Genomic DNA, 25,524 nt, shown 5'->3' with positions numbered 1-25,524 from the left:
AAACCAAGGCATATGGTAAATTCATATTCATATTTCCACAAATAATGAAGCTCAAAGATTATTACTCAGACCACAATAAGTGCTGGTACCTGTATATTCAGCTACACATTTTTTTTTAAATTTTGGGATGCACTGATTATATGGACTTATTCATCATGCACACAAAAAAATGTAGAAACTTCCCATTATAGCTACAGATAACTGCATTAACACATAACAAGTGACTGATTCCTGTCACAGAACAAGACTTTCAGTTCATCTGTCCCACAGGACAATGAGATTCATAACGAGAGTTTGGAAAAACAACATCGCTTTACTGCACATCTCAATGCCAAGTCATACTGGATACACCAGGGACAACGTGATCTTCCAAAGAAGGAATGTGATCTCATATCACAGACTACAGTTCAGAACTTCAGTCCTTTCTTCTGAAGGTCCTGCTTGGCTTCCTTGATCTGGGCCTGCAGTTCCTGGGCGGCTTCATTACAGTCATTAAAGGTAGCCACCCTGTAGCCCACTGTGGCCAGAGAGTAACAGCCAAACACCACCAGCAGATAGACTGGCATGGGCCACGCCACCTCTTTGTACACCAGCGGCAGCTTCAGGTCCAGCGGGTCGAAAGTCAGCAGCCCCCAAGTGCACATCACCACCAAGATGCACAGCAACCACTCCAGCAGTTTGGTCATGATGAAGAGTCCAAATGGGATGTGGGGAGCTCAGAATCACTAGTGGACCTGGCAAAGTGAAACAGGATTTCAACAAATTTACCCGGAAAACTATATTTCTCTCTATTACTCCAAATGTATTTGGCAAAAGCTGCAAGCTATAAACTCCTCAGTTAACTGAACATTCTGATTCTGGTTCAGCTGATGCTGCATGCCTAAATATACCTTTACTTCAGTTGTATAAAAACGTAGAGTTTCAACCTGTAGGTTTTCTATTCAATTAACCAGATTAGATTAGACAAACTTTATTGATCCCAAGGGATATTTTTGTGCATATAGCAACAAGGTACATACAGCACAGAAAAACATACATGTAATGTAACAGACCAAGTGCAAAGACAGTGCAAGCAACAAACATAACTCAGGCATGAAGGATACAGCAGAAAAAAACATGCGCAAAGCCATCAGGATTAGCAACCTCTACGTCCAGTTAGCTGGCCTGCTAACTGGCAGCTACCATACTCAGGATTTCTATCAGTTTAATAAATATATTCTGCATCACCTACTCATGTACTCATGTTACTCAGGGCACAGACATACAGCTGGGGTCTCTTCTCTGCAGCAGTAACTGACACCACAGGCCTGGGGCTTAAAACTCCTACATGGAGCCTCTCAAACCGCAAGCATTAGGTTAAGCTCATACAATGTGATCAGTATGGCAAGACAAATTGTCTTTTAATAATAAAAATAACATTCTAACTAATAAAAATGTAATTTTTACTAGAAAAAATATCATTTTAATTAAAACGAACTATATTTTTACTAGGAAAAAATAGGTCAGTTTTTACTCATATATTTATACATATATTTCATTGAATTTTTGCCTCACATCCAAAATTCCAGAAGTCATATTGCTGATATCATTAGTTCAATTTTGACTAGTACAAACTAATATTGCAGATATCTGCTTCTGCATTTTGACTAGTCACAAATCCAGGTCTACATATCCATAATTCATTAGTAAAAATGTAATTATAGATATCTGCAGTTATATTTTAGAGATCGGAAATAAATGTCTTAAATGTGAATTTCTACTAGTAATAACTTACTAGTAAAAACTGAATTAAAGATATCTACAATACTTTTTACTGGCAAAAATTGAATTTTGGATAAGAAAGGCAAAAATTCTATGGAAGTAAATAGTAACATATTACTACTTAAAAATGCGTTATAGATATCTATAATATAATTTATTAGTAACAACACAGTTCTTCCTAGTAAATTCTTATTAGTCAAAATTGATTAATAGATCTTAAGAAATATTCATAATAGCAAAAAAGTAATTTTTTACTAGTAAGATCATTTGTACTAGTACATTTTAAGTGAAGCTGAGTCTTATCTGATGAAAAGACAACTAGGCTTGCCATTCGATCAGTGCTATCAGGAGTCCTCAGTCTACACTGAATTTCACAGCCAAGTATCTGACACTGCATCTTAATATCTGACTGATGTGATAATATTTCTTAAATATCAGGTAAGGTACAGGGAAGCAAGTCAAACCCGGACGAAAGATCTGACACAGCAAGGACTGGGTGTTAAAATCTGGCAGAAGCGACGGGATGCCCAAATCATGATACATCTGTTGGGACATGGCAAATACAGAGCTGTATGTGTAATCAGAAAAAAAAGTCTAGATTATATCTAGATTAATTCACTGCACACAGAAAAATTTAGACATTAAATACTACATCAGTATACAGTAAACTAAAGAAGTCCGGTCAGGTCTAAGAAGCTCCACGTCACTTTATCTAGCTAGCTGGCTAACGGCAGCTACCTTATTCTTATACCTTATAAAGATACTACCATTGTTCTATATTGCACATATACAACAATGTATTTTCGTGCATTAAGTAAGCATTCCGGGAACATACCCAGCAAACCCAAGACAAACTATACAACATGTTTCAATTAATAAAAAACTACCACAGCTACCGCCGTCACTGGCTTACCACTTCCCAGTCCCATGTGAATGACGTCACGGACCTGGAGTGAATTGTGGGATTTGTAGTTGGCATTTAAACAAGCTCATGTCATACTCTCTATTCTCATTTGACTAAAACTGAGACTTTGGTTGTAACGGAAAAGCCAGTTCATTCAAATTCTAGCTTCCGTGTTCTTTAAGGTGAATTATTCAGCAAATCAGAATCAGCTTTTGTCATCTGTTGCCCTTTTGCGTTTGGAGTATGTTTTGGTATGCATTCACCATTCTTGTCACATTAACATCTACATGCTGTAGGATAATAGATTCATGGTAAAGAAAAGTCTTTACACGTGGCACATACAAAGAACACACAGTGATTAGAATGAGGTACGACTGAACAACAAGAAATACAAGACAGAGATGCTTGACTATGGAATGTATGTACTAATGTGGAATTCAGCAGGCTAAGCCACTGTGCCTGTGATCGGAAGTTTACCAGTTTCACCTGGCTTCAGCAGAAGAATAATATCTAAGTTTATCTTCAGCATCTCCTTAGGATTTCTCATTAGATTGCAGGGAAACAATGACACTTATTGGTCTGCTGCTGCACACTGTCCCTCCAAAATAACCATTAACTACAGAATAAACAGGTAATCTTATCCTCAAAGAGCCAGGGGGTGTTTCACAAAGTTGGGGGGGGGGGGGGCTGTTCCACGAAGCAGAATTTCTCAGTTAGCTTAGTTACCTTAAGGTACAAGTAATGATCATCCAATAAGAGTTTAGGTAAGGAGCATTCCAATTGGACAATCATGACATTCTGCTTAAGTTAACCCAGCTACATGAAAAAACCCCCAATATGTAAGCAGGTTTTTGGAATAACCTTTAGGTCAGCTATTCAAACCCAGCTGTAAGAACTCTTTAGCCAATCAGTTTGTAATCTAATGTGGGACTTGCAGCAAAAACCTGCACACACACAATGGTTCTTTCTGGATAAAACTGGCTACCCATGGATGGTGTTCCATGAAGCAGGATTTCTTGCTTAGGTGGGTAACTTATCAGATTTAAAGTAGTCTGGGCTGAATGTAAGAGAAAGAAGATAAGGTTCAAAGATAGACTACCTTAAATCCAATAAGTTATCCAGCTAAGCAAGAAATCCTGTTTTGTGGAAGACCCCCCTGAACTATAGGATATTTTCCTTATCTGACACAAGTCAGTCATATGCAGAGACGTAGAGAGAGTCGTGTCAACAGAAATTCAAAATACTAGATCATCATGTGGTTTATGTGGACTTCAAATAGTTCCAGGAAGTGCTTGGCGGTCCATTTGAATGCATTAAATACAGAGAGATAGAACAGTGATTTCTGGCAATTAATAGTCATTAAATACAATGATTTACAATACTGATGTAGTCCATCAAGGTTACCTGCCTTGTTGACATATTCTAGGCCAGAGGTCAGCAACCTTTTTAAAGCAAAGAGCCATTTTCTCCTAAATGTCTGACCCAAGATTTACAAAGAGCCACAATGGGTAAAGAAGGGGGATTGAGATACGATTTTTCAATGTGATATGTGCATTTAACACAAAAATAAAAGTGCAAGTACTTACAAAAGCTATTATAGAAAAACTTTTTTTTGTGGGGGGGAGAGTGGGGCATCTCTGGTTTAACAGCGCAAAGGTGACTAACAGTACAACACTGATTAGTTGTGTAGCGATGGTCTTCACCCTCATCCTTTCGTTTGGCTCTGTAGTCGTCTGCTCTTCGTTCTCCACTTCACTACTTGTAACTCTGCTGACCGAGCAGTGCAAAATGTACTCACCACTCCGAATTCAGCTGGCTATAAATCAGAGAAAATCAGAGAAAATATAATAATTTTTACGAAGACCTGGGAAAGCATGGTGACGATTTATTAAAAAAAAGTATTTGAAAGAATTATGAATCCCAATAAACATTGAAGCATACATCCAATCTCAGGTTCTTAAGAAAACTCCAGAAAGCATACCATTTAATCAGAGACGTAATCTCGTTTTAGCAAATGAAGATGTAAATTATGCAGTTAAGACGTAACACCTAGAAGCGTGCGACGGACTGCCTCATTCACATATAGGTAAGTAAATATGTAAACGAAAAATAATAATATTAACCTATAAATAAATGATTTATCTTTACAAAAGTATTATCATAATATGTTAAGACATGAAAATGTGAATTCATCTATCATTATAAGAAGAGTCTTAGCCACGTGGTAAAAGACCCGTAGGTTGCCGACCCCTGTTCTACACTTACTTTGGTTACAGTGTCTGTTGCTGCTGTTTATTGCTTTGGATTTATGTTTTCTTTGCATATAATCTCCACCATGGTTTGCTAGGCTACGTGGGGATGCTCCAGTCATTGAGAGAAAGCTGTAGAATTGTACAGTTTCTCCAGTGACATGGAGAGGAGAAAAAAAACGATTGTCTCAAGTCAGCAGGAGAAATTTCAGTGTAACTAAAGATTGCAAAAAAAGTGTGGTAATCATGTTTAAATGCTGCATTTACAGACCACACCTTTGGGAAATTTAATGTTTGGTTTATTAAAAGTAAGGGACCGGGAAAAGCTTGCAAAACCCAGGGAGTTGTGATCACATGCTAATATATTATACCTAATATTTAACTGCTGTCACTCTGCAAAAAAAAAAATGTTTCGAAGCCTTTTTTGTATAATTCCACAACGTTGGATGAAATAGAATTAAGAGAACGTAATTTACCATTAATAGGCTTTTCATGGGTAATGTTATGCGTTGCTAACTATATCCAATATTTTAACTTTATCTGTTAATGTTTCCTAAATATGATATTTTAGTAGGGGATAATTCTCTAAATGTTTTAATGCACATGTTAATTTGATACTGAGGCACTGATAATATATAATCCGATTTTTAAACCTTCTTACCCTTTTTAAGTGTATCACAAATGATCTATCCTGCAGTAACTCTATTGTGCTGTTAGTATTTGATGCTACCCTCCAGGAACTATTGAGAAATTCCTCAATCCACCACCCTATGAAAGTGGTGAAAGTGGGTCCATGTTCCATGACTTAGCTAAAGGTCAGGGGCTGTGGATCGCTGGTTTCTGGTTTCAGTGCTCTGAATTGCATCATTGGACTTGGTACTCCAGTACTGGTGGTGTTGTTAAGAAGATCGTTCATATCCTTGTGGGCAGACACTGGAGGCTCCTACAAAACTGCAGGGTCCAGTGCCCAGTTTGTTACCACAGACTTGTTGTTACTACTCTGAAGATTCAGCTTCAGTCGAGTAGACTACCACCTACTAGGAGAATGAGGCTGGACCTGGCCAGACTCCCAGATCAGGCTGTGAATTTGCACACAGTTTGTATGAGGAACTTGCAGAAATGGGTGTGACTGCCGTGACAAGACCTTGAAAGTTGCTGAAGATTGTGTTAATCTTGCCAGTGTTCCCAGGAGGTGCGATATGCAGGACGCTCTGGATATTATCAAGAGCAGTCCGCAGCAGAAGGCTTGATGGCAACTCTAGTTTGTACTGGGAACTGAGACGGATGGCTGCAAGGGCTCTGAGGGCAGGAAGCGTTTTTTAAAGAGATCTGTGAGCATGTGACACAAATGGACATGGGTCACTAGACTCATTACAGAGGAATCGAGGCATTACACAAATCCAAATCTGTTCTGCAGAGATTGCATGGGTGGTGAATCTACCGTTGATTGCATCCTGGCACTGACGGTTCTTATCAAATACAAATCAAAGTCAAAGTCAAAGTGAACTTTATTGTCATTTTTCCATATACACGTATACAGAAAAACGAGATGGCGAAGTTCAGTCTCAGAATATATATATAATTGAATTTTTACACATAGTGTAAGTTGACACAGTAGTCAGGAGATACTGAGAAAAAAAGACAATTCTAACTAAGTCGTCAGAGACCAAAGAAGAGTGCAAATGAACTGAGAACTATTTTAAGTACAATGGCAGTAAATGCTAACAGCTTTGTGGAGCATAGTACAAAATAAGATTGTTTTGTGCAATATGATTTTTGTGCAAATACAGTATAAATACAATATGAAATCTGTGTGCAAATACAGTATAAATACAGTGTGATATTTGAGTGAAAATACAGTATAAATACAGTATAAATAGTTTGATATCGGTATAATATCAGAGGGTGTAGCAGCAGAGTCAGTTTAAAAAAAAAATTGAAAACAGTGTAGGTCAGGTGGGTTAAGAGAGGGTTGAGGTAGATTGGAGGACCCTGGGGGGCAGTATGGTGTGATGCTGCAGAATCTCTTCCTGGATGGCAGCAGGGTAAACAGTTCATGTGAGGGGTCCTGCACAGTGCTGCAGGCTTTTGAGCTGTCCTTGTGGTCCTTGTGGTGAATGTGTCTTGTAGTGATGGGAGAGGCACCCCGATGAGTAACGCTCTCAGTGGTGCCTCTATAGAACGTGGTGAGGATGGGAGGGGGGAGGCTTGCTCGTTTCAGCCGCCGCAGGAAGTGTAGTCTCTGCTGGGCTTTCTTGATTAGGGAGATGGTGTTGGTCGTCCATGGGAGTTCCTCTGTGATGTGCACCCCATGGAGATCTGAATATTGCCAATCTTTTTTCGATGTTCTAAGGCGTTCGACTCAGTTGATCAAGCTGCCGTGAGGGACATCCTGAGATGGTCGGAAGAACTGATATAACAAAAAGATCAGAATGGCATGAAAAGAAATTTAAAAAGTATTTTGTTTAATATAGTAGGACATCACGCATATTCTGTTTTACATGGTACAGTTATTGCAAGCAAAGGATGTGCAACTAAATATTAAGTATTGTTCACTTTAATCTGTTTCTATACTTTTGCTCACCTAAAAATTTGGTGTCCCATTACAAACGATGATATCTTCTACATTGTTTAATATATCTAGATGTAAATACCCAAAAATAAAAGCTGAATTACTGATTTACTGTCTCATATTCATTGTTTCAGTGTACAGCAAAAATAAAGGAATTGACCTCACTGGTGGAGGGAACTGTATATGACTATGTCATACTTTGTGTATAATTGTGTATATTTATTGTGATGTAGACAAACTATAATACATTTCAAATGAATATAATCTTAAATTATTTACTACCTAAGAAGCAGTGTAATCAGACGCTAATGCAGTGTGGGGATGCAGTGTGGGGATGTAGTATGAAACTTCCACATATTCAAAGAAAGGGGCGTACAGGATACGGAGGTCAGTGTGCAAAAGGCAGAGGCATAAACATTATTTGGACAAAGAAAAGTCAGTTCCTTCTTGTTTCTGGCTCACGTGCTCCTTTGTTCTCAGTGAGAGTAACAGTATGCGTGACTGCTGCACTGTGGGAACGGCGCTTTGCTCTGTGAAAGCCTCTGTTTTTCACTCCCTCACTATGGCCACACAGGAAGCCTACACACAAACAGCTCTGGCAGACACAACAGTTGGGAGACAGCAGATCAGTCGGCAACTCATACCAAAGCAAGTAGGGCCTACTTATATCAAAGCCTGGGCGGGCAGGTGGAGGGATCAGCCTACTAAGTAAATCATGAGAAAAAACTGAAACACTAAGCACTGAGGTAGTGGGAGTGAGTGAGAATTTGGACAGGGAGCACTGGGGTAATGAGTAGGGAGTGAGTGAGAATTTGGACAGTGAGCACCAAGGTAGTGAGTAGTGGTGAATGAAAATTTGTACAGTGAGCGATGGGGTGGTGAGTAAGGGGTGATGATAAAGATTTGGGACAGTGAGCACTGGGGTGATGGGCAGAGGGTGAGTGGTGAGGTACTGAATATGTGGAAAGTGTACAATACAAAACAGGGAGACAGTGACAGCTGCCTAAACACCAATACTGACACAGGTTACTGTAGTTCTGCTAGTGAATTGTGCATCTTGAATATCCTGGTCTTCATAATTATGAAAAGGATTATTTGATATTAATATACCAGTATATACACTTGCGGAAATGGCAATATATTTAATTATACTCAGTTTTAAAATATTTTTCTCTCAGTAGAGCGGAAAGGGAGAGATAAATATGTGTTTAATGTTCAACCAAGGCAGTGCGTCTAGGGTATGGGGGAAGGGGGACCAGGGCTGAGATGACTGTCCCAGATTCCACACTGAGAATATGAAAGGATGCATATTGTTCAGCATGTTCTTCAGAGTGGCAGAGAAAGACTTGGGTAAATATGTGTGGGAGACTGTGTATGTGAGAGAGAGGAAGGCGACAGTCAAGCACTTAGTTAGCACAACAAATGGGCCACGCCAGGCAAACAGGATCCCTCTGCTTCCTGATATAAACACTGACTTCTGGGCCAGGCACACACACACACACACACACACACACACACACGTTTGTATTCATATCTTTGTGGGGACTGTCCATTCATTTCTATGGCCATAAGCCTAATCCCAATCACGAGATTCTTAACCCCTACCCAGCCCTACCCTTAACCCTTGGGGGTCTCGGGGTAGGGAAAACACATTCACTGACTGGGGCATGGTCACACATTTCTTTCAATGTCATAAACTTCATTCATGGCAAATAAATTATTTCTTATATATTTGTTTTGGCATTACACTCATCTTTATTTTAATGTACTTTGTAAATACGTCATATTTATGTGAAGTTTATAGTTTGTCATCAAAGTACAGACATTGCAAAATGCAGTTTGGAACACTTGCAGAAACATTATATAAGTACATGGTAAGCAATGGTGCCAGTTTGTTTTGATCCCAGGTATCTGTGGTCTGTACTACGAAGCGAGGTTACTGGCTTATTGGGGTAACTTGTCGGACTTAAGGTACCGCAATTTAAATGGACTTCATATTCGTTCACTTACATTTTGCCCAGACTACCTTAAATCCAACAAGTTACCCCGATAAACCAGTAACCCCGCTTCATAGTACAGGCCCCAGATGATACATGAAGATGACTAAATGGTGTAGTTGCAACATTCAGTTGGATAAATAAATAAGAAAAACTGAACTCATGTCACTATTTCTGGCTCCTTTCATTGAATATGTAGTAACTTTCATGTGTATGCATGAGCCATTCACACCTGGCCAAACCCCCCCCCCCTTTTTTATGGTGCTGATGGGGATGTATCTGGGGATATACAGCGAGAAAGATATGCGGCATCGTCAATGATGCCATTGACCCCTGAGCCGTTGAACCGTAAATAACCAAACAAAATACAGTGGAACCTCCAGTTACGAATAACTTGGGTTACGACCAAAGTTTTAGTTTTGACTTCTGACTTTTGGTACGAAGTCTTCAGTTACAACTTGAATGCTGGTCGAGGCCAAAATGTGTATCCAATTGTGCGATTGTAAACTCGAGATGCCCCAAGATGCCCGAGAAGCGTTCGTAATCGTTAGTCTGAGCCCAGACACGTGTTTGTGGATGTAATTTCGGTCAGTGCAGTACTTTATATAATTAATTTCTCTAATTGGTATAACGTTAAACTGCATCCGGCCCTGCAAGTGGTCCTCCAACTTGCAGGGAAACACTGAAGGCGGAGGCAGAAAGCAGATGCAATGCCATCATCCCTGGCAAACACCATCTTGCCCCAAAGACAAGAATCGCCTTTGTCAAAGCTGGAGAGGAACCCTGTCGACAGCGAAGAAGAGGTTCAGGTCTCCTACACACAGCCTCTGACTGGCAGCTGCAAGCCGACCTGGGGAAGCAGCTGAAGTTCCCCCTGCATATCGCTACGACATCACTCCGGCCAGATATAATCATCATCTCGGAGGCAACAACACAGCTGATTGTGCTCTAACTGACAGTGCCCTGGGAAGAGCGGATGGAAGAGACAAATGAAAGGAAATGTGCAAAGTACCAGGAGCCAGTGGAGAAGTGCTGGGAAGAGGGCTGGAAGACTCACTACTAGCCAATAGAAGTGGGCTGTTGATGTTTTGCACACTCTGCAAAGTCCTCAAACAACTGGGCCTAACAGGAGGGCTAAGAAGAGGGCCATTCGATCTATAAGTGAAGCCGCAGAGAAGGCCACAAGGTGGCTGTGTATAAAGAGGGCTGATCCATGGGCGGTTGCTTCTGGGACGCAAGCTGAGGTCTGATCAACCTCAGCTGGGTCGCCTGGGTCGCCTGGGCGAGGGTGTCTGATGTTGACCCAAAACACCCAGTGACCCCAGGTTACATCACTGATGATGCGTCCCAGTGCATCCAGAAGATGTATCTTGTACAACAAATTACTGTAGTTTAAACGCATATAAACTGTAATATAAAAACCAATACAATAAAGTTAAAATTACAACACAATGGTGTGAAAATAATTTTTTTTTTAATCATGTCAACTTTGTTAATACTGAAAGAAGCCGTGCTACATTTTACAAATTAATATTCTGTGCTTTACAGATGAGAAAACTTTAAATGAAACTTTAATGATATATCAACACTTGCTTTTTGCTTCGTGTGTTACAAACCAACAAGAAATAGCCCACACAACTCTGATCTTCTGGTTTTGATGGTACATCCGGGGCTTCCGTCAGAACTTCACCTCGTGGCAACACCTCTGGTCAGTTGATAAGAAGGTATTTTTTCACTGAGGTGATAAAAAATACTGAAACACCCGTGGGGTGCATGTCCCAGCATGCCCCGCATGCAGTTGTAAGTAGCCTTTGTATTGTTGTTGTTATTGTTAATAGTTATATTTCCTTGTTGTTGCGCGTGTGTTTACCTGTGTCTTGTGTGTACCCTGTCCGATCTTCCTGTGTAATTAGCTGACGTAAATCTCCCACTGTGTGGGCGTCTTACAGTTGAGCGTCTGACAACCTCGTGTTTCCTGCGTATGACTGTTTTGGTGCTTGTTAGGTGTCTGATGTAATTCTTTTCAAGGGGGTGTTCTACGAAGCAGGATTAAGGGGAAATCTGATTTATTTCCATAAGTGTGGCTAATTTAAGTGGGAGTTCCGTTAACGTATCTTAAATGAATCCCCGCTGAACTACCATAGTAACTTAGGCGAGTGAACAAGTTTGCGCTGGACCAGGTTAACTGTCTCTATTAGTTAAGCATTGTCTCAAAGAACGTCAGATGTGTAGGGACAGATTCCCAAAAGATCGTTCCATCGGACGAAATTCCGTGATCTTACTACTCATGTCATGTAATCTGTTGAATGTGTCCTCATCTGTCATAATATTTTACATTATCTGACTGAATTATTTCTGTTAACCTGTAAGGTGTACCAAAATGACATGAGTTTGTTTGAGTTAGCGGGAGAATGAGTCTTGTGTATATTAAAAAATGGAAACCTGTAGGTCAGTGCTGCGAGTAAAAATAAGACGAGAAAGGAGAGAATAAAAACCACATTTTCTGAAATAATCCTCTGCGTGATACTTCCATAATATGTAGAACAGAGCTGAGATTGCAACATAATCAATATAATAAAGCCAATAAAAATCATGCATAATAACGTTAAAGTGGACTCGCTTATAACGGAATATCGTCCATAATGGACGAGGCCTGCTGGTCCCGGCCATGCGCCTTTAAGAACATGCCGAAAAAGCATCTGATATAGCGGATTTGCATATAACGGAATTTCGCTTAAAATGAACAAACAATTTGGTCCCCAGGGCCGCTTTTAGCTGTAGTTTTATTCGCCTATAACGGACATGCAGGCTCCGCCTACAAGGCACGTAACGTGCCGGTGATATTCAGCGTAATTTTGTTCGCTATAGATGGTTTTTCGAACACGTGACTTCCTTTGTTTACCGCCACCATGTTGGAGGTGCTCAAGGTAAACGAACTGCATGTATTTTGTGTCTAGAATTTGTTTCACATTCATTAAGAAATGTCTTCAAAATCTTTGTTAGATTATAGGAGTAAATTATACAAAGTGAAAGATATGAAGATAAAATGATAAGCGAAATTGATCGAAAAATCAGCCTGGACTGACGAAGTGTCGAAGTATGCGGATGTGTCATATTATGACATCGTTAATTATGTGGTGTACTACAAAATGCCTTGATGCATACAACCAGTTTGTATCCGGATGGGTTCGTGATGTAGGCCTATGCATTGTACGTGACCTTTGCGTACACATGGATAGGGTGCTCCATTCGCAGAAACTTAATGAGCCACCGTTACCTCCCTGGATTATAACTTGGCCAAGGGAAAGTTTTACTGTCCTGACTGTAACAGTGTACCACGCCTCAAACGTAAAGGACAAAGTCGTAAGAAGTAATCATTTTCTCTGTACATCTTTATTCACTAATCATAATGAGTTTGTTTAGCCATGTATCAGTGCATAAGTATGAAATCAGGCTATAGTTACAGATATAAAGGTCATGAAAATTTGGAAAACTACAAAATACATGGCCCACGCCATGACACTACCACCACCATGCTTCACTGATGAGGTGGTATGTTTTGGATCGTGAGCAGTTCATTTCCTTCTCCATACTCTTCTCTTCCCATCACACTGGTACAAGTTGATCTTTGTCTCATCTGTCCATAGGATATTGTTCCAGAACTGTAAAGGCTTTTTTAGATGTTGTTTGGCAAACTCTAATCTGGCCTTCCTGTTTTTGAGGCTCACCAATGGTTTACATCTTTAGTTGAACCCTCTGTATTCACTCTGGTGAAGTCTTCTCTTGATTGTTGACCTTGACAGACATACACCTACTTCCTGGAGAGTGTTCTTGATCTGGCCAACTGTTTTGAAGGGGTTTTTCTTCACCAGGGAAAGATTTCTTCGGTCATCCACCACAGTTGTTTTCCGTGGTCTTGCAACTCTTTTGGTGTTGCTGAGCTCACCGGTGCGATCTTTCTTTTTAAGAATGTTCCAAACAGTTGATTTGGCTACACCTAATGTATTTGCTATCTCTCTGATGGGTTTGTTTTTATTTTTCAGCCTAATGACGGCTTGCTTCACTGATAGTGATAGGTCTTTGCATCTCATATTGAGAGTTGACAGCAACGGATTCCAAATGCAAATAGCACACTTGAAATGAACTCTAGACCTTTTATCTGCTCCTTGTAAATTAGATAATGAGGGAATGACACACACTTGGCCATGGAACAGCTGAGCAGCCAATTGTCCCATTACTTTTGGTCCCTTAAAAAGTGGGTGGCAGATATACAAACTGCTGTAATTCCTACACCGTTCACCTGATTTGTATGTAAGTACCCTCAAATTAAAGCTGAAAGTCTGCAGTTAAAGCACATCTTGTTCGTTTCACTTCAAATCCATTGTGGTGGTGTATAGAGCCAAAAAGATTAGAATTGTGTCGATGTCCCAATATTTATGGACCTGACTGTATGAACATCAATTAAAAGGCACAACAGATTTGCTTAAATTTGATAGTGCACAGCAGACTGACAATCTTGTAGATTGCAGGCGTACCGTCATTTGATAGTAGATAATCAATTGGGAGCGTATCCTGCAATATTTTGTATTTGTTTCGCATCAAACCAAAGAGCCGTTCTATATGGACCACTCAAGCAATGTCGTGTCGTTTCAACAGCCATTACTGATAGCTGTGATGCTCCTTTTGTGAATGCAGGGATTTTCAAAACTGCACTTGCCTGTGCAACACTGTCTGCAACATTAAAACCCCTATCTGCCAATACAGTGTTGCCAAAAACAAGTATTCCACAATCATTAGTAATTGCCCTGTCTGAGGCTCGCCCTCCATATCCTTTACTAATGAAGGAAATAGATCCCTGGGGAGTTATACCGATCAAATACTCGGCTGTGTTATGATGCTTATAGGAAGACCATGTCAAGGTCCTAGCTTTTAGGTTGGAAGGTCATTCAATAAATATTTCAAAACAGTCAATTATTACTGCTGTGTCAAGTCCAATATGTTTCCTAAATTCCACTGGCATTGTTTTCCTAAGCTCGTCCTAATCTGGCCAATAAATCAGATGCTGCAACTTGATGAACAAGACATTGAGTGTATTGGAGAAAATTTTTGATACAGTGCCAGTGGAAATGCCAAAAATATGAGCAATATACTGAAGAGGAAGATTCAGCTTCAGTTTCATAAGCACTAAAATTAATTGTTGAAACTTTGTCAAAGCATTATTGTGCGTCTGTAGCAAAAAGTCAGAACACACCCATTAAGACTTTGAAATTGGGCAATCCAGTAAATAATTTTACTTTTTCTTCATCACGTCGAAACGTCTCTTCACACAATTTTGAGGACATGATTTTTTCCCTCAAATCAAAGTTCTCCATCGTCAGCTGAGTAATGACCCTTGCATGTCTGTCTGTGCTGATGTGCCACATTCCTCATCTGCAACAGGAATATTTACTTCTTCATTCATTTTGCCCTCTTCATCAATGACAGTAATGCTTCTGATGCCTCTAGTTTTCTCCTTTTCTCTTCTCTTTCTCTTTTCCTCTTCCCCCTCTCATTCCCCACAGGTTTGGTGCATTTCAACTTTCCATGGCCAAGGTTCAAGCTCGATGCCCAGTCAATGTCACTCTCATCATAGACCATACAACCAACAACAGCGCAGAAACTAACCATTTTCTTCATATGTTCCCTGCCCTTTTAAAGTGCACGCTGTCCGACCGTATCAAGAACCTCTTCGATTACTTCAAGATGGCCGACATGCTGTGTGCACAGACTGTCGTGACGTCATACGAAAAACATCTATAACGGGCATGCAGGCTCCATGTGCAAGGCGTGTGGCATGCCGGTGATATCTAGCGTAGTTTTGTTCTCTATAAGGGGCATGCAGGCTCCGCCTACAAGGCGCACGGCATGTCGGTGGTATCAAGCGCAGATACGTAGTCGGGATTATTAATAGTCACGCGTGCGTTTTAACGGGATTTTACTGTAAAATAAAAGCGTAGGCATATTACAAAAGTCAAACGTGAAATGCAATGACTAAAATTGGAAAAAAAAAATCTGTTAACATAATATGAACGGGAAGATATTTTTGTATTTTGTTTAGTCACTGTCTACTTTGAAAGTTAATTACTAAAATAGCAAAGACAAGATATGGTTATTTGTGCAGAATATTTCACATGGATGCGATTGAAAGAATTTTACGTAGATAGAATAATACAGAATAACATCATACAGTAAGAATGACACGTGAACTCAACCCAGAAGGTTCCCCATTGGCTATGGGGATCAAACCAGGAACTTTTGCTGTGTAAGGTGACAGCATAAACCACTGTACCATTGTGCCACTGTATTAGACACTTGTAACATTTATGTAACTTACTCATGTAGTCTGTCTGCAATTTATTGCCAAGCCAACTCCCTGGCTTTATTTATGGCCACAGTATTGCCTTTTTTAGCAATTATATCTTTGTATTTTTCATACAGGTCCATCAGCAGCGTTTGTTCTGCAGCGGAAGGAAACACCGCTCTCATTTTACATGCTTTCTGATTCATTTAGTCAATCTATCCTTCATCCATTCATTTAGGCTTCTTAACTATCTCGGGTGTGCACACTAAGTAAGACTATAAGATAAGATAAGATAAGATAAGATAGGACTTTATTGATCCCACAGTGGGGAAATTTGCGTGTTAACGCAACTCCAGACAGCCAACAAGAATATAAAAGGATAGAGCAAATAATAATAATAATGAATAATAATGCCTATGTGCACCCATACACCGTATGAAATATGGGTAGTGGGTTGTAATAAATATCAACTGTTTAACTACTATATATACAATTCCTACTGAGGTAGTGCTGGGTATTGGCATGTACATATATACACCCGTTCTATGCACCTACATCCATACATACATACATACATCCATACATTATATACAGATATGCCAAACAAGAAAAAAGAAAGAAACGAGCTGGGAGCTGAGGTAACCGGCTGCCTACCATGGCGCCATCTTGCAAGTCTGCCTTGAATGAGCCTTGGTTAGTTAAAGCTGAACTGCATTCGTGGAACGACATGAGGCTAAGATTAGAGCTGGTGCTTGGTTGAGTCTGACTTTTTCGGGAAAGTCTGTCTTTCTTTAGCTACTTTCATGGAATACCCCCCGGACTGCTAATAAAGAGCGTGTTTTCCCGAGCAAGCAAGTGCTGACAACTGTGGTTATCAAAATAATTTTGTAAAAAAATACAGTAAACATGTAAACAGCTTTACAAAAAAGCCTGTTAATTTCACATACCAACACTGTAACATTTTACATAGTAAATTTATAGATTCAACATCTATCTTAATTTAGCAGGGCTATGCTGCTGTTGTACCAGTTATTTCAGTATACAGTAATTTACATCTAATCGTTGGTTATTCTACAGTGAAACCAAGTAAACTTTACATGTAGTTGGTGGATGTTTTACATTGAAAGCCAGTAAAATTGACTGATGTTTCTGTAAAGTTGTACAGTATTTTTTTACAGAATAATTCTGGTAACCACATGTAGGACGTCTACTGGTCTCTGAAAAAGTTCCCAACACACAGCTGCCAGCTTTTTTCCATAAAAATAATGGGATTTTTTGTACAGTGCATGATATAGAGGGCAGTGTGCTGTATAGGGCTAAACACTTAAGTCCATGACACTCCTACCCTTCCATGTGACGTTTAAGAGCTGTATGGCCCTAGGGACAAAGGACCGTTTGTTTTGCAAATCAGAGACAGGAGCCTACTACTGAACATGCTCGTCTGTTTGGAGAAAGTGGTATGCAGAGGGTGACAGTCATTGTCCAGTATTGAGAGCAGTCTGCTCAGGGTCCTCTTATTTGCAACTGATGTCAGTGACTCCAGCTCCATGCCCACCACAGAGCTAGCTTTTCTCACCAGCCTGTCCAGTCGTCCAGCATCCCTCTTCCTAGTGCTGCCTCCCCAACATACCACAGCATAGAAAAGGACACTGGCCATGACAGGCTGGTAGAACATAAGCAGGAGTTTGCTGCAGACATTGAAGGACCCCAGCCACCTAAGGAAGTAGAGCCTGCTCTGCCCTTTCTTGTAAAGTGCTTCAGTATTGGCAGACCAGTCCAGTTTATTGTCAAGGTGGACCCCCAGGTACTTCCATGTACTGACAGTCTCCACATTCACCCCGTCGATGGTGACAGACAGCAATGGAGGGGCAGACCTCCTGAAGTCCACTGCCATTTCCTTTGTTTTGGTGATGTTCAGCTGTAGCTGGTTGGTTCTGCACCATCCCACAAAGTCCTCCACAAGGCTTCTATACTCAGCCTCCTGCCCATCCTTGATACAGCCTACAATTGCAGTGTCATCAGAGAACTTCTGCATATGGCACGACTCAGAGTTGTACTTGAAGTCCGTGGTGTACAAGGTGAACAGTACAGGAGAGAGAACAGTTCCCTGTGGTGCCCCTGTGCTGCTAACCACAGCCCCAGATGTGATGTCCCGCAGGAGGTGTTTCATCCCACAGGGCACCCTGGATATTATCGAGAGGAGTGGCAGTGCACATCTTCTCAGGAACTGAGAAGGACGGCTGTGAGGGTTCTGAGGGCAGATAAGGAGGTGTTTGTTAGACAAATCTGTGAGCAGGGGACACACTATCTGTGATCAGTGACCCATGTCCTGCTTACAGAGGAATTGAAGCATTACGCATATCTGAATCTGTTCTTCAGAGACTTGCAGTCAGGGCGAATGATGGAACGGTCTTTATGGATGACACTGCAGTTGTGACCCGCTGAGCCAGCTACTTTGAGCAGTTGTTTAAAGCTGACCCTCCGACTAGGATGTTGGACATCTCTGGGTCCACGGTTCTTGAAGCTGACCCTCCGATCAGCTGTGAACCATCCAATCTCACTGACACTCTCATCTCGCTGGCACTATGAGTGTTGTGCAGAGTGGAGGGAGTGTGCAGTGTGTTCTTCCCAGTTGATTCTAGGTTTTGCCAGTGTTCTTGCTCCTACTCTGTTCAATGCTTGTATGGACTGGGTGTTGGGCAGGGTCGTGGGGTCCAGCAGCTGTGGGGCATTCATTGGTGAAGAAAGATTTACTGATCGTGACTTTGTTGACGATGCTGTGATCTTAGCGGCGTCAATGGAGGCTCTGATCAGGACTCTCAAGAGACTGAGGGAGGAGTGTCTGGGATTGTGGGTGTCCGGGATAAAGACCAAGTTCCAGGCATGTAATTACTTCTTGGGCCCAGCCATCAGTAGTGTGTCTGCGGGGAGAATGTCGACCTTATCGAGAGATTTACCTGTCTAGGCAGCGACATTCATGTCTCTGGTGACTCTTCCTATGAAGTCAGTAGACGGATTGGAAGAGTATGGGGGTCATGAGGTCACTGGAATGGGGTGTGTGGTGCTCCCAATATCTTTGCAAGAGGATGAAGGTCCAAGGCTTTAGAGTCCTGGTGCTCCCTGTCTTGTTGTATGACTGAGAGACATGGATGCTATCCAGTGAGCTGAGACAGGGACTGGACTCCTTTGGTACTGTGTCTCTTTGGAGAACACTTAGGTACCACTGGTTTGACTTTGTGTTGAACGAGCGGTTGCTAGAGGAGTCCCCAATGAGGCACATTACCTGCATTGTAAGGGAGTGTCAGTTATGGCATTATGTGATGCATTTCCCTGAGGGTGATCTGGCTCACAGGATCCTCATTGCTGAGGACCCAAGCGGCTGGACCAGGCCAATGGGACACCCACGTAACACCTGGCTGTGGCAGTTGGGTGGCCATTTCCGAAGATTGGTACTGGACCGTGTATCTGCCTGGGGTATCGCTGGCATGGATACCAAGGAGTTTTGCTGTGTGGTGGGTGCAGTAACGCGCTGCACCAGCGCTTGCTCCCCAAGCTGACCTGACCTGATGGTAAAGAAAGCAATCACAATCGAAAAGAAGAAGGAAATTATGGAGAAATATGAGAGTGGCGTCCATGTGACCAATCTCAGTAATATGTACAGCATGTCGCAATCCACCATCTCGACAATCTTGCAAAGAAAAGATTTGTATAAGGAAGCTAGTGCTGCTAAAGGTGTTACTCAAATTAATAAGTCACAATCAACAAAGTTAGAGAAGGTAGAAAGGCTATTATTAGTGTGGATAAACGAAAGGCAGATGCCAGGTGATAGCTTATCTGAGCCTATAATTTGTGAAAAAGCTAGGGCTATAAATGCCGATCTCGTAAAGGATAAGCCATCAATGAGTGACAATGGTGAAACATTTCGTGCCAGTAAGAGGTGGTTTCACACTTTAAAGCGAGAACTGGGGTTCATAGCATAGCTAGACATGGTGAAGCAGACAATAACCACCTTCCACTTCATCCTCCCCCTCCCCCCATCCTGCAAGCCAAAGATGTTAACTTGAATGGTGAGTACAGCATGAAATTGTTGTTTCTGATAGGCTAGGCACATTTAGCAACTTTGTGATGAGTACACTAGGGAAATTATTGGTGTTTCTGGTAAATTACGTGCATTATACAACCCTTTTTATTATGAATACGTTAGGTAAAGGGTGCTTTAGGAGGTTCAGAACGCATTAGGAGCATTTCCATTATTTCTTATGGGAAAAATATTCTTGACTTACAACTAACTTGAGTTACGACCAGCCCTTACGAATGAATTGAGTTTGTAAGTCAACGGTCCACTGTATGAGACTTTTGGCATTTTTACTTTTTTGACTGCAGTCACTGATTTTTATAAAATTTATGTTATCCAAATGGCGACCTGAAAAATGCCCCCAAAAGTAAGGAAGTATCAGGTTTTACCACAGATTGGGGACTTTTTGGTCCGCAAATATGATCAATGCAACTCCCCCCCCCCCCCCCCCCCCAACACACACACCACCATGAATTCTTCTACTCTCTGCATGTAGTTCAGATGCCTAACTTTCATGTATGTTTGCAGATAGGCCTACTTAAAATTAAAGTTGGAGAAGTGTTGGTAAAGCCAGTGGTATAATATAAAATAGATTTCAGCAGGTGTGGACTTGCGATTGATATGTAATAAATTTGGGGATGTCACCAAAACCCTAAATCTGGGAAAATAGAGAGTCTACCCTGAATGAGACAGATAAGGAAACAATTAGCCTGAAAGTTTTAAAAAATCACACTGAAGAATTGCAATGCAGAAATATGACCTCACCAAGCTACTCCTGAATACGGCGTTATCTGGAACATCATATATGACCTGCACACCTAAAAGGCTAATTCTGCTTTAGAGCAATATCTACATAGTGCAAACATCTTTCCATACGAATCACTTTAGTCCTGAGTAACTGACCTTTCGGGGAGGGGGGTCCAAGCTAATAGGTCACATATGCTGAGTAAAGAAGACAAGTCAGCAAAACAAAGGAAGCATTTTTAGTTAAACTTAGTAGCACTGTGGAATCGGATTTGATATTAAATCTGATTTTGCAAATATTTTAGTGTACTAATAGATCTTTTTAATGTGTGCCATGCAGATCATGTTAGCACTGTAGAGTTGTGTGTTGTAGCATCTTAGCATGCAGATATATGGTTGTGTTATGTGTAACTGTTAGTGTGTATCTATACTGTACATAACTGTCATTGTTGGCTGTGTTGTATGTTCTTGTCAGGGTGTGTATCTCGGTTTTGCCATCATGTGGTGTTGCATTCAGATTTTCTACTCTGACCAAAAAGTCTGGAATGTTCCTCTGAAATTCATTCTTACAATTAACTTCCTATTTTTCAACGACTAGCTGGCACTTCATTGGTCTGTTATTTCCTTTCTCACTCCATCCTTTGTTCATAAGGGGTGCTAACTTAATTGTTTATATTTCTGTCATGATTATTGTGGTTCTTTTGTTCTTCCCGTATTTGTCCTCGATTAGTCTTCCATGATTCACTTGGTAGCGAACTTTTTTCTAAGTTCCCTCAAGGCATAGTACAGGCATTTTTTCAAGGCAATTGGAGAAAAAAAAACTGAAAACCCGTTATGTTAACAATAGAAAATGACTCCTTGTCTCATGATTTGAAAGTTATTGAGTATAAATCACAGAAAATACTTAAAAAGATAGATGAGATATAGGAAGAATGGCAATTAATTTTAGCAAGCTTGACTGAATATTTATCAGTGTTCATTGTTGCTGAAGTAGCTTTTCAGATTCATTGAAATCACTTTTCTATGCAAGTTAGGAATTAACCAAAAGCACTGCTTTTGATCGGACACCTCTGTTCTAGTCATAGTTTACCAGTATATGGAATCAAAGTGCTCCTTGTTTGGCAAGCGGTTAAGACAGCCTGGAATGGGGGCACTTTGTCTTTTGGAATCAATACAAGACCTCTTCCATTCTTGATTGCTGTTCACCCCTGAGTCCAAGTACACGTAACCCGCCATTTCCCAAAGGCACCTGTCAACCTTTGACCTTTTAGGTGGGGGGAGGTGCAAACCCTCAACTGTTGTCTCAGTAACCACTAGGGTGAAAGGTCACAGGCATTTAAGAGATGAATGGCTTTTCTGCTTAAAACATTTTCGTGTTCCCTGCTCTTTCTCTGCCCCGTCTTAAAGGCTGCACACAGCATTGCTCTTCAAGGAAGTTTGTCAAACAGTCCTGTTTAACCAACTCAGCCATAATTTAAACACCATCTGATAACCCCACTTACCTAATGTGTCAACTTTTGTTAGTCCTATTTAAGCTGATTCTTTTCAGTGTTTTACTGCCGTATTTCCAATAAAATGGGAAGAGATTGTTTATATATTATAAAATTTCTGTAGTGTCGAAAAATTTGGTTCAAGAAAACCGAGAAGGTGATATCACTCAAATGAAAAAAAAACAAGGAATCATCCCATAATGTACAACAATGAAAAGACAAGTATTTTCCCCTCACTTTTAGTTGTCAAGTCCTTAGCGTGCAAATTTTATGAGGCTTTTGAAATCCTACATGGAAAAACATTGAACGAGTTCAAATCCATCGTTAGTTTATGGCAAGGAGTTTTATCTCATTTGCTTTTAAATATAATGTAATTTCATTTGGATGAAAGTGTAAGCTAAGCACCAAAAATAATAGTAATGAAAATAACAGCAAGATTGTATTATACCCGAAGATACACCCTTATGGAGATGGATTTTATTACATCAAGGAAACGGTATTTCAATGCATGCTGTACTTATACATGGATGTTTTGACAATAAAGTCTCGAGTTTTGATCTTGAGTCACATTTGAGCGAAATCCCCCAATGCCTACTGCCTTGTAATAGAGCAATGGCGGCGCCTACTGTACATCTCTGGAACTGATGATAGTGCTGCCCGGACTGTGTATGGAAATGTATTGTGGGCGAATCATACCGCCATTGTGAAGCTTGTAACGTATTGTTTAGAGCATGCACGCTAGTTTGATGGGTAACTGACAGATTTTAATGCATAAATAATTATCTGAATTACATTTATTTAAAAGATATTTAAAGTGATTTATCTGACATTTAAATGATAATTTAAATAATCCTTTAAATCAGCGTTTCTCAAACTATGGACCGCGGACCGGTGACGGTCCGTGAGAGGGTTCCTGCCGGTCCGCGGAGCCTCGCTTCTGCACCAATCAAAATTCAGTCAGATCAGGTCAGATATAATAATAATAATAATTCTATTTATCTACAGTAATAATATCTGTGCACATGTCTGTCTGTCTATCTATCTATCTATGCAGATACGCATCCTCGGGGAGTTGGGGGCGGTTGTTTATGCAGGGCCCTGCAGCCCCAAAGCCTGACATGACTGATCCCCAGGACAAATAAGTTTGAGAAACGCTGCTTTAAATGACATACACTATATTGTCAAAAGTATTGGGACACCTGCCTTTACACACACAAATGAACTTTAATGACATCCGAGTCTTAATACATAGGCTTTAATATGGAGTTGGCCCACCCTTTGCAGCTATAACAGATTTAGCGTTTCGGGGAAGGCTGTCCACAAGGTTTAGGCGTGTTTATGGGAATTTTTCCACCATTCTTCCCGGAGAGCATTTGTGAGGCACTTATGTTGGGTGAGAAGGCCTGGCTCGCAGTCTCCGCTCTAATTCATCCCAAGGATGTTCTATCAGGTTGAGGTCAAGAGTCTGTGTAGGCCAGTCAAGTTCCTCCACCTGCGACTTGCTCATCCATGTCCTTATGAACCTTGCTTTGTGCAGTGGTGCACCATCATGTTGGAACAGGAAGGGTCCATCCCCAAACTTTGTCACAAAGTTGGGAGCATGAAATTATCCAAAATGACTTTGAATGCTGAAGCATTGAGTTCCTTTCACTGGAACTAAGGGGCCAAGACCAACCCCTGAAAAACAACCCCACACCATAATCCCCCTCCACCAAACTTTACACTTGGCATAATGCAGTCAGGAAGTACCGTCCTCCTGGCAACCGCCAAACCCAGACTCATCCATCGGATTGCCAGACAGAGAAGCGTAATCCATCACTCCAGAGAGCATGTCTCCACTGTTCTAGAGTCCAGTGGCGGCGTGCTTTACACCACTGCACTCTACACACTTTTCTTGAGCTAATCTGAAGGCCACACGAAATTTTTAGGTCTGTAGCTATTGACTCTGCAGACAGTTGGTGACTTCTGCACACTGTGCGCCTCAGCATGCATTGTCCCCGCTCTGATTTTACATGGCTTACTGTGTACCAACAGCCAAGTTGCTGTTGTTCCCAATTGCCCACTTTGTTATAATACCATTAACAGTTGACTGTGGAATATTTAGTAGTGAGGAAATTTCACAAATGGAAGTGGCATCCTATCACGGTACCACGCTTGAATTCACCGAGCTCCTGAGAGAGACCCATTCTTTTGCTAATGTTTATAGAAGCAGTCTGCATGCCTAGGTGCTTGATTTTATATACCTGTGGTTATGGAAGTGATTGGAACAGCTGAATTCAATGATTCAGAGATGTATCCCAATGCTTTTGACTATATATATATATATATATATATATATATATATATATATATATATATATATATATATACACACTCACACACACACACACACATACATTCAGACATACACACACACACGGACAAATTTGTTGGTACCTTTCCACAAAAAACAAACAAAAAAACAACTATCTCTGAAATGATGAAACTGACACAAGTTTAATGGCATCCTTTATTGTTTATTCCATTTTAACACAAATCAGACCATAGTTAAATATACGTTTTTCAAGGGGGAGAATAGCAATCAGTGCCTTTGGGTTTTTTTTTTAGACAGCAAAACAAACGTGAAGGGTAGGGTGGATACATGGGGTGATGAAAGGTCACCTGCTTCCAAAGGGGAGCATGACAGAAGAAGTTTGAGAACCACTGCATTAGAGGACTTCAGAAGGCATGATACTGAAGTGCATGTGCCGATGCCAACAAAGGAGAGTACGCCGGCCACAGCGCGGGCACGGAGGGATCAGCTGGCAGTGCTGAATCGTCTGTAGCCTGGTAAGGAATATAAACTGTGAGATGTAGAAAAACACAGCCCTATTGCCTTTTATTTGAGCATATTAAAAGACCTTAAAAAACGGTAGATTGTGTTTTGTTTCAGCAAAGATTGCACTTTTATATTTTGCAAACTGCAGACTGAAAATTAAAATAAAAAACACACAAGCATAATTAAGTCCCTGTTCCCAGCCGCTGTGCTCATTCAGCAGCGAGCTTCTCTTTTCCCTGATCATCTGACATCATTATACCGCTTATGGCACTGAGTGGGTGGGCTAATGATGCCAGAAAATGAGGACACACACCCTGCTCCTTCTCAAAAGGCTTAGGTGGAACAGCGGTGCTTTCGAAAATGATGTGCTCGCACATATTCACTTCGCACGGGAGCAGCTCCCTTTTCCCCGGGTGAAAAGTCATCTGGCTTGCCAGGCAGACGCACCATTGTAATAGCAACCTGCTGTAGATCATGTGCCACTGCCAGGTTAGATGACGCGTCATTCTGATTGGTTTATTGCTTGTTACACCCACATCATGCCTGAATGATTAAGAGAGTTAGGACAACCTTT

The 25,524-nt window shown here is 40.9% G+C and overlaps 1 protein-coding gene across 5 annotated transcripts; it reads right to left on the bottom strand.

Moving 5' to 3' along the window:
* Positions 1-293: 293 nt before the first annotated feature.
* Positions 294-2,715, bottom strand: LOC125718991 (dolichol-phosphate mannosyltransferase subunit 3-like). 5 transcript variants are annotated; one of them, XM_048993361.1, is made up of 2 exons: positions 2,675-2,715; positions 294-734 (listed from the first exon to the last, which is right to left on the bottom strand). In XM_048993361.1, exon 2 carries the CDS (start codon positions 684-686, stop codon positions 408-410), a length of 279 nt encoding a protein of 92 aa, XP_048849318.1. In that variant the 5' UTR covers positions 687-734; positions 2,675-2,715; the 3' UTR covers positions 294-407. The 5 variants fall into 5 exon arrangements, with proteins under 5 accessions (XP_048849318.1, XP_048849316.1, XP_048849321.1 ...); XM_048993359.1 differs by having other exon boundaries at positions 2,597-2,688; XM_048993364.1 differs by having other exon boundaries at positions 2,649-2,678.
* Positions 2,716-25,524: the final 22,809 nt, after the last annotated feature.

The sequence above is a fragment of the Brienomyrus brachyistius genome, chromosome 23 (genome assembly GCF_023856365.1).
Source record: "Brienomyrus brachyistius isolate T26 chromosome 23, BBRACH_0.4, whole genome shotgun sequence".
Classification (NCBI taxonomy): Eukaryota; Metazoa; Chordata; class Actinopteri; order Osteoglossiformes; family Mormyridae; genus Brienomyrus; species Brienomyrus brachyistius.
The sequence above is the reverse complement of the archived record's forward strand: the minus strand, read 5'-3'. Positions and strand labels throughout refer to the sequence as shown.

Coding starts and splice junctions, on each gene's coding strand:
- LOC125718991 (XM_048993361.1), bottom strand. CDS start 686: ATGACCAAACTGCTGGAGTGGTTGCTGTGCATCTTGGTGGTGATGTGC.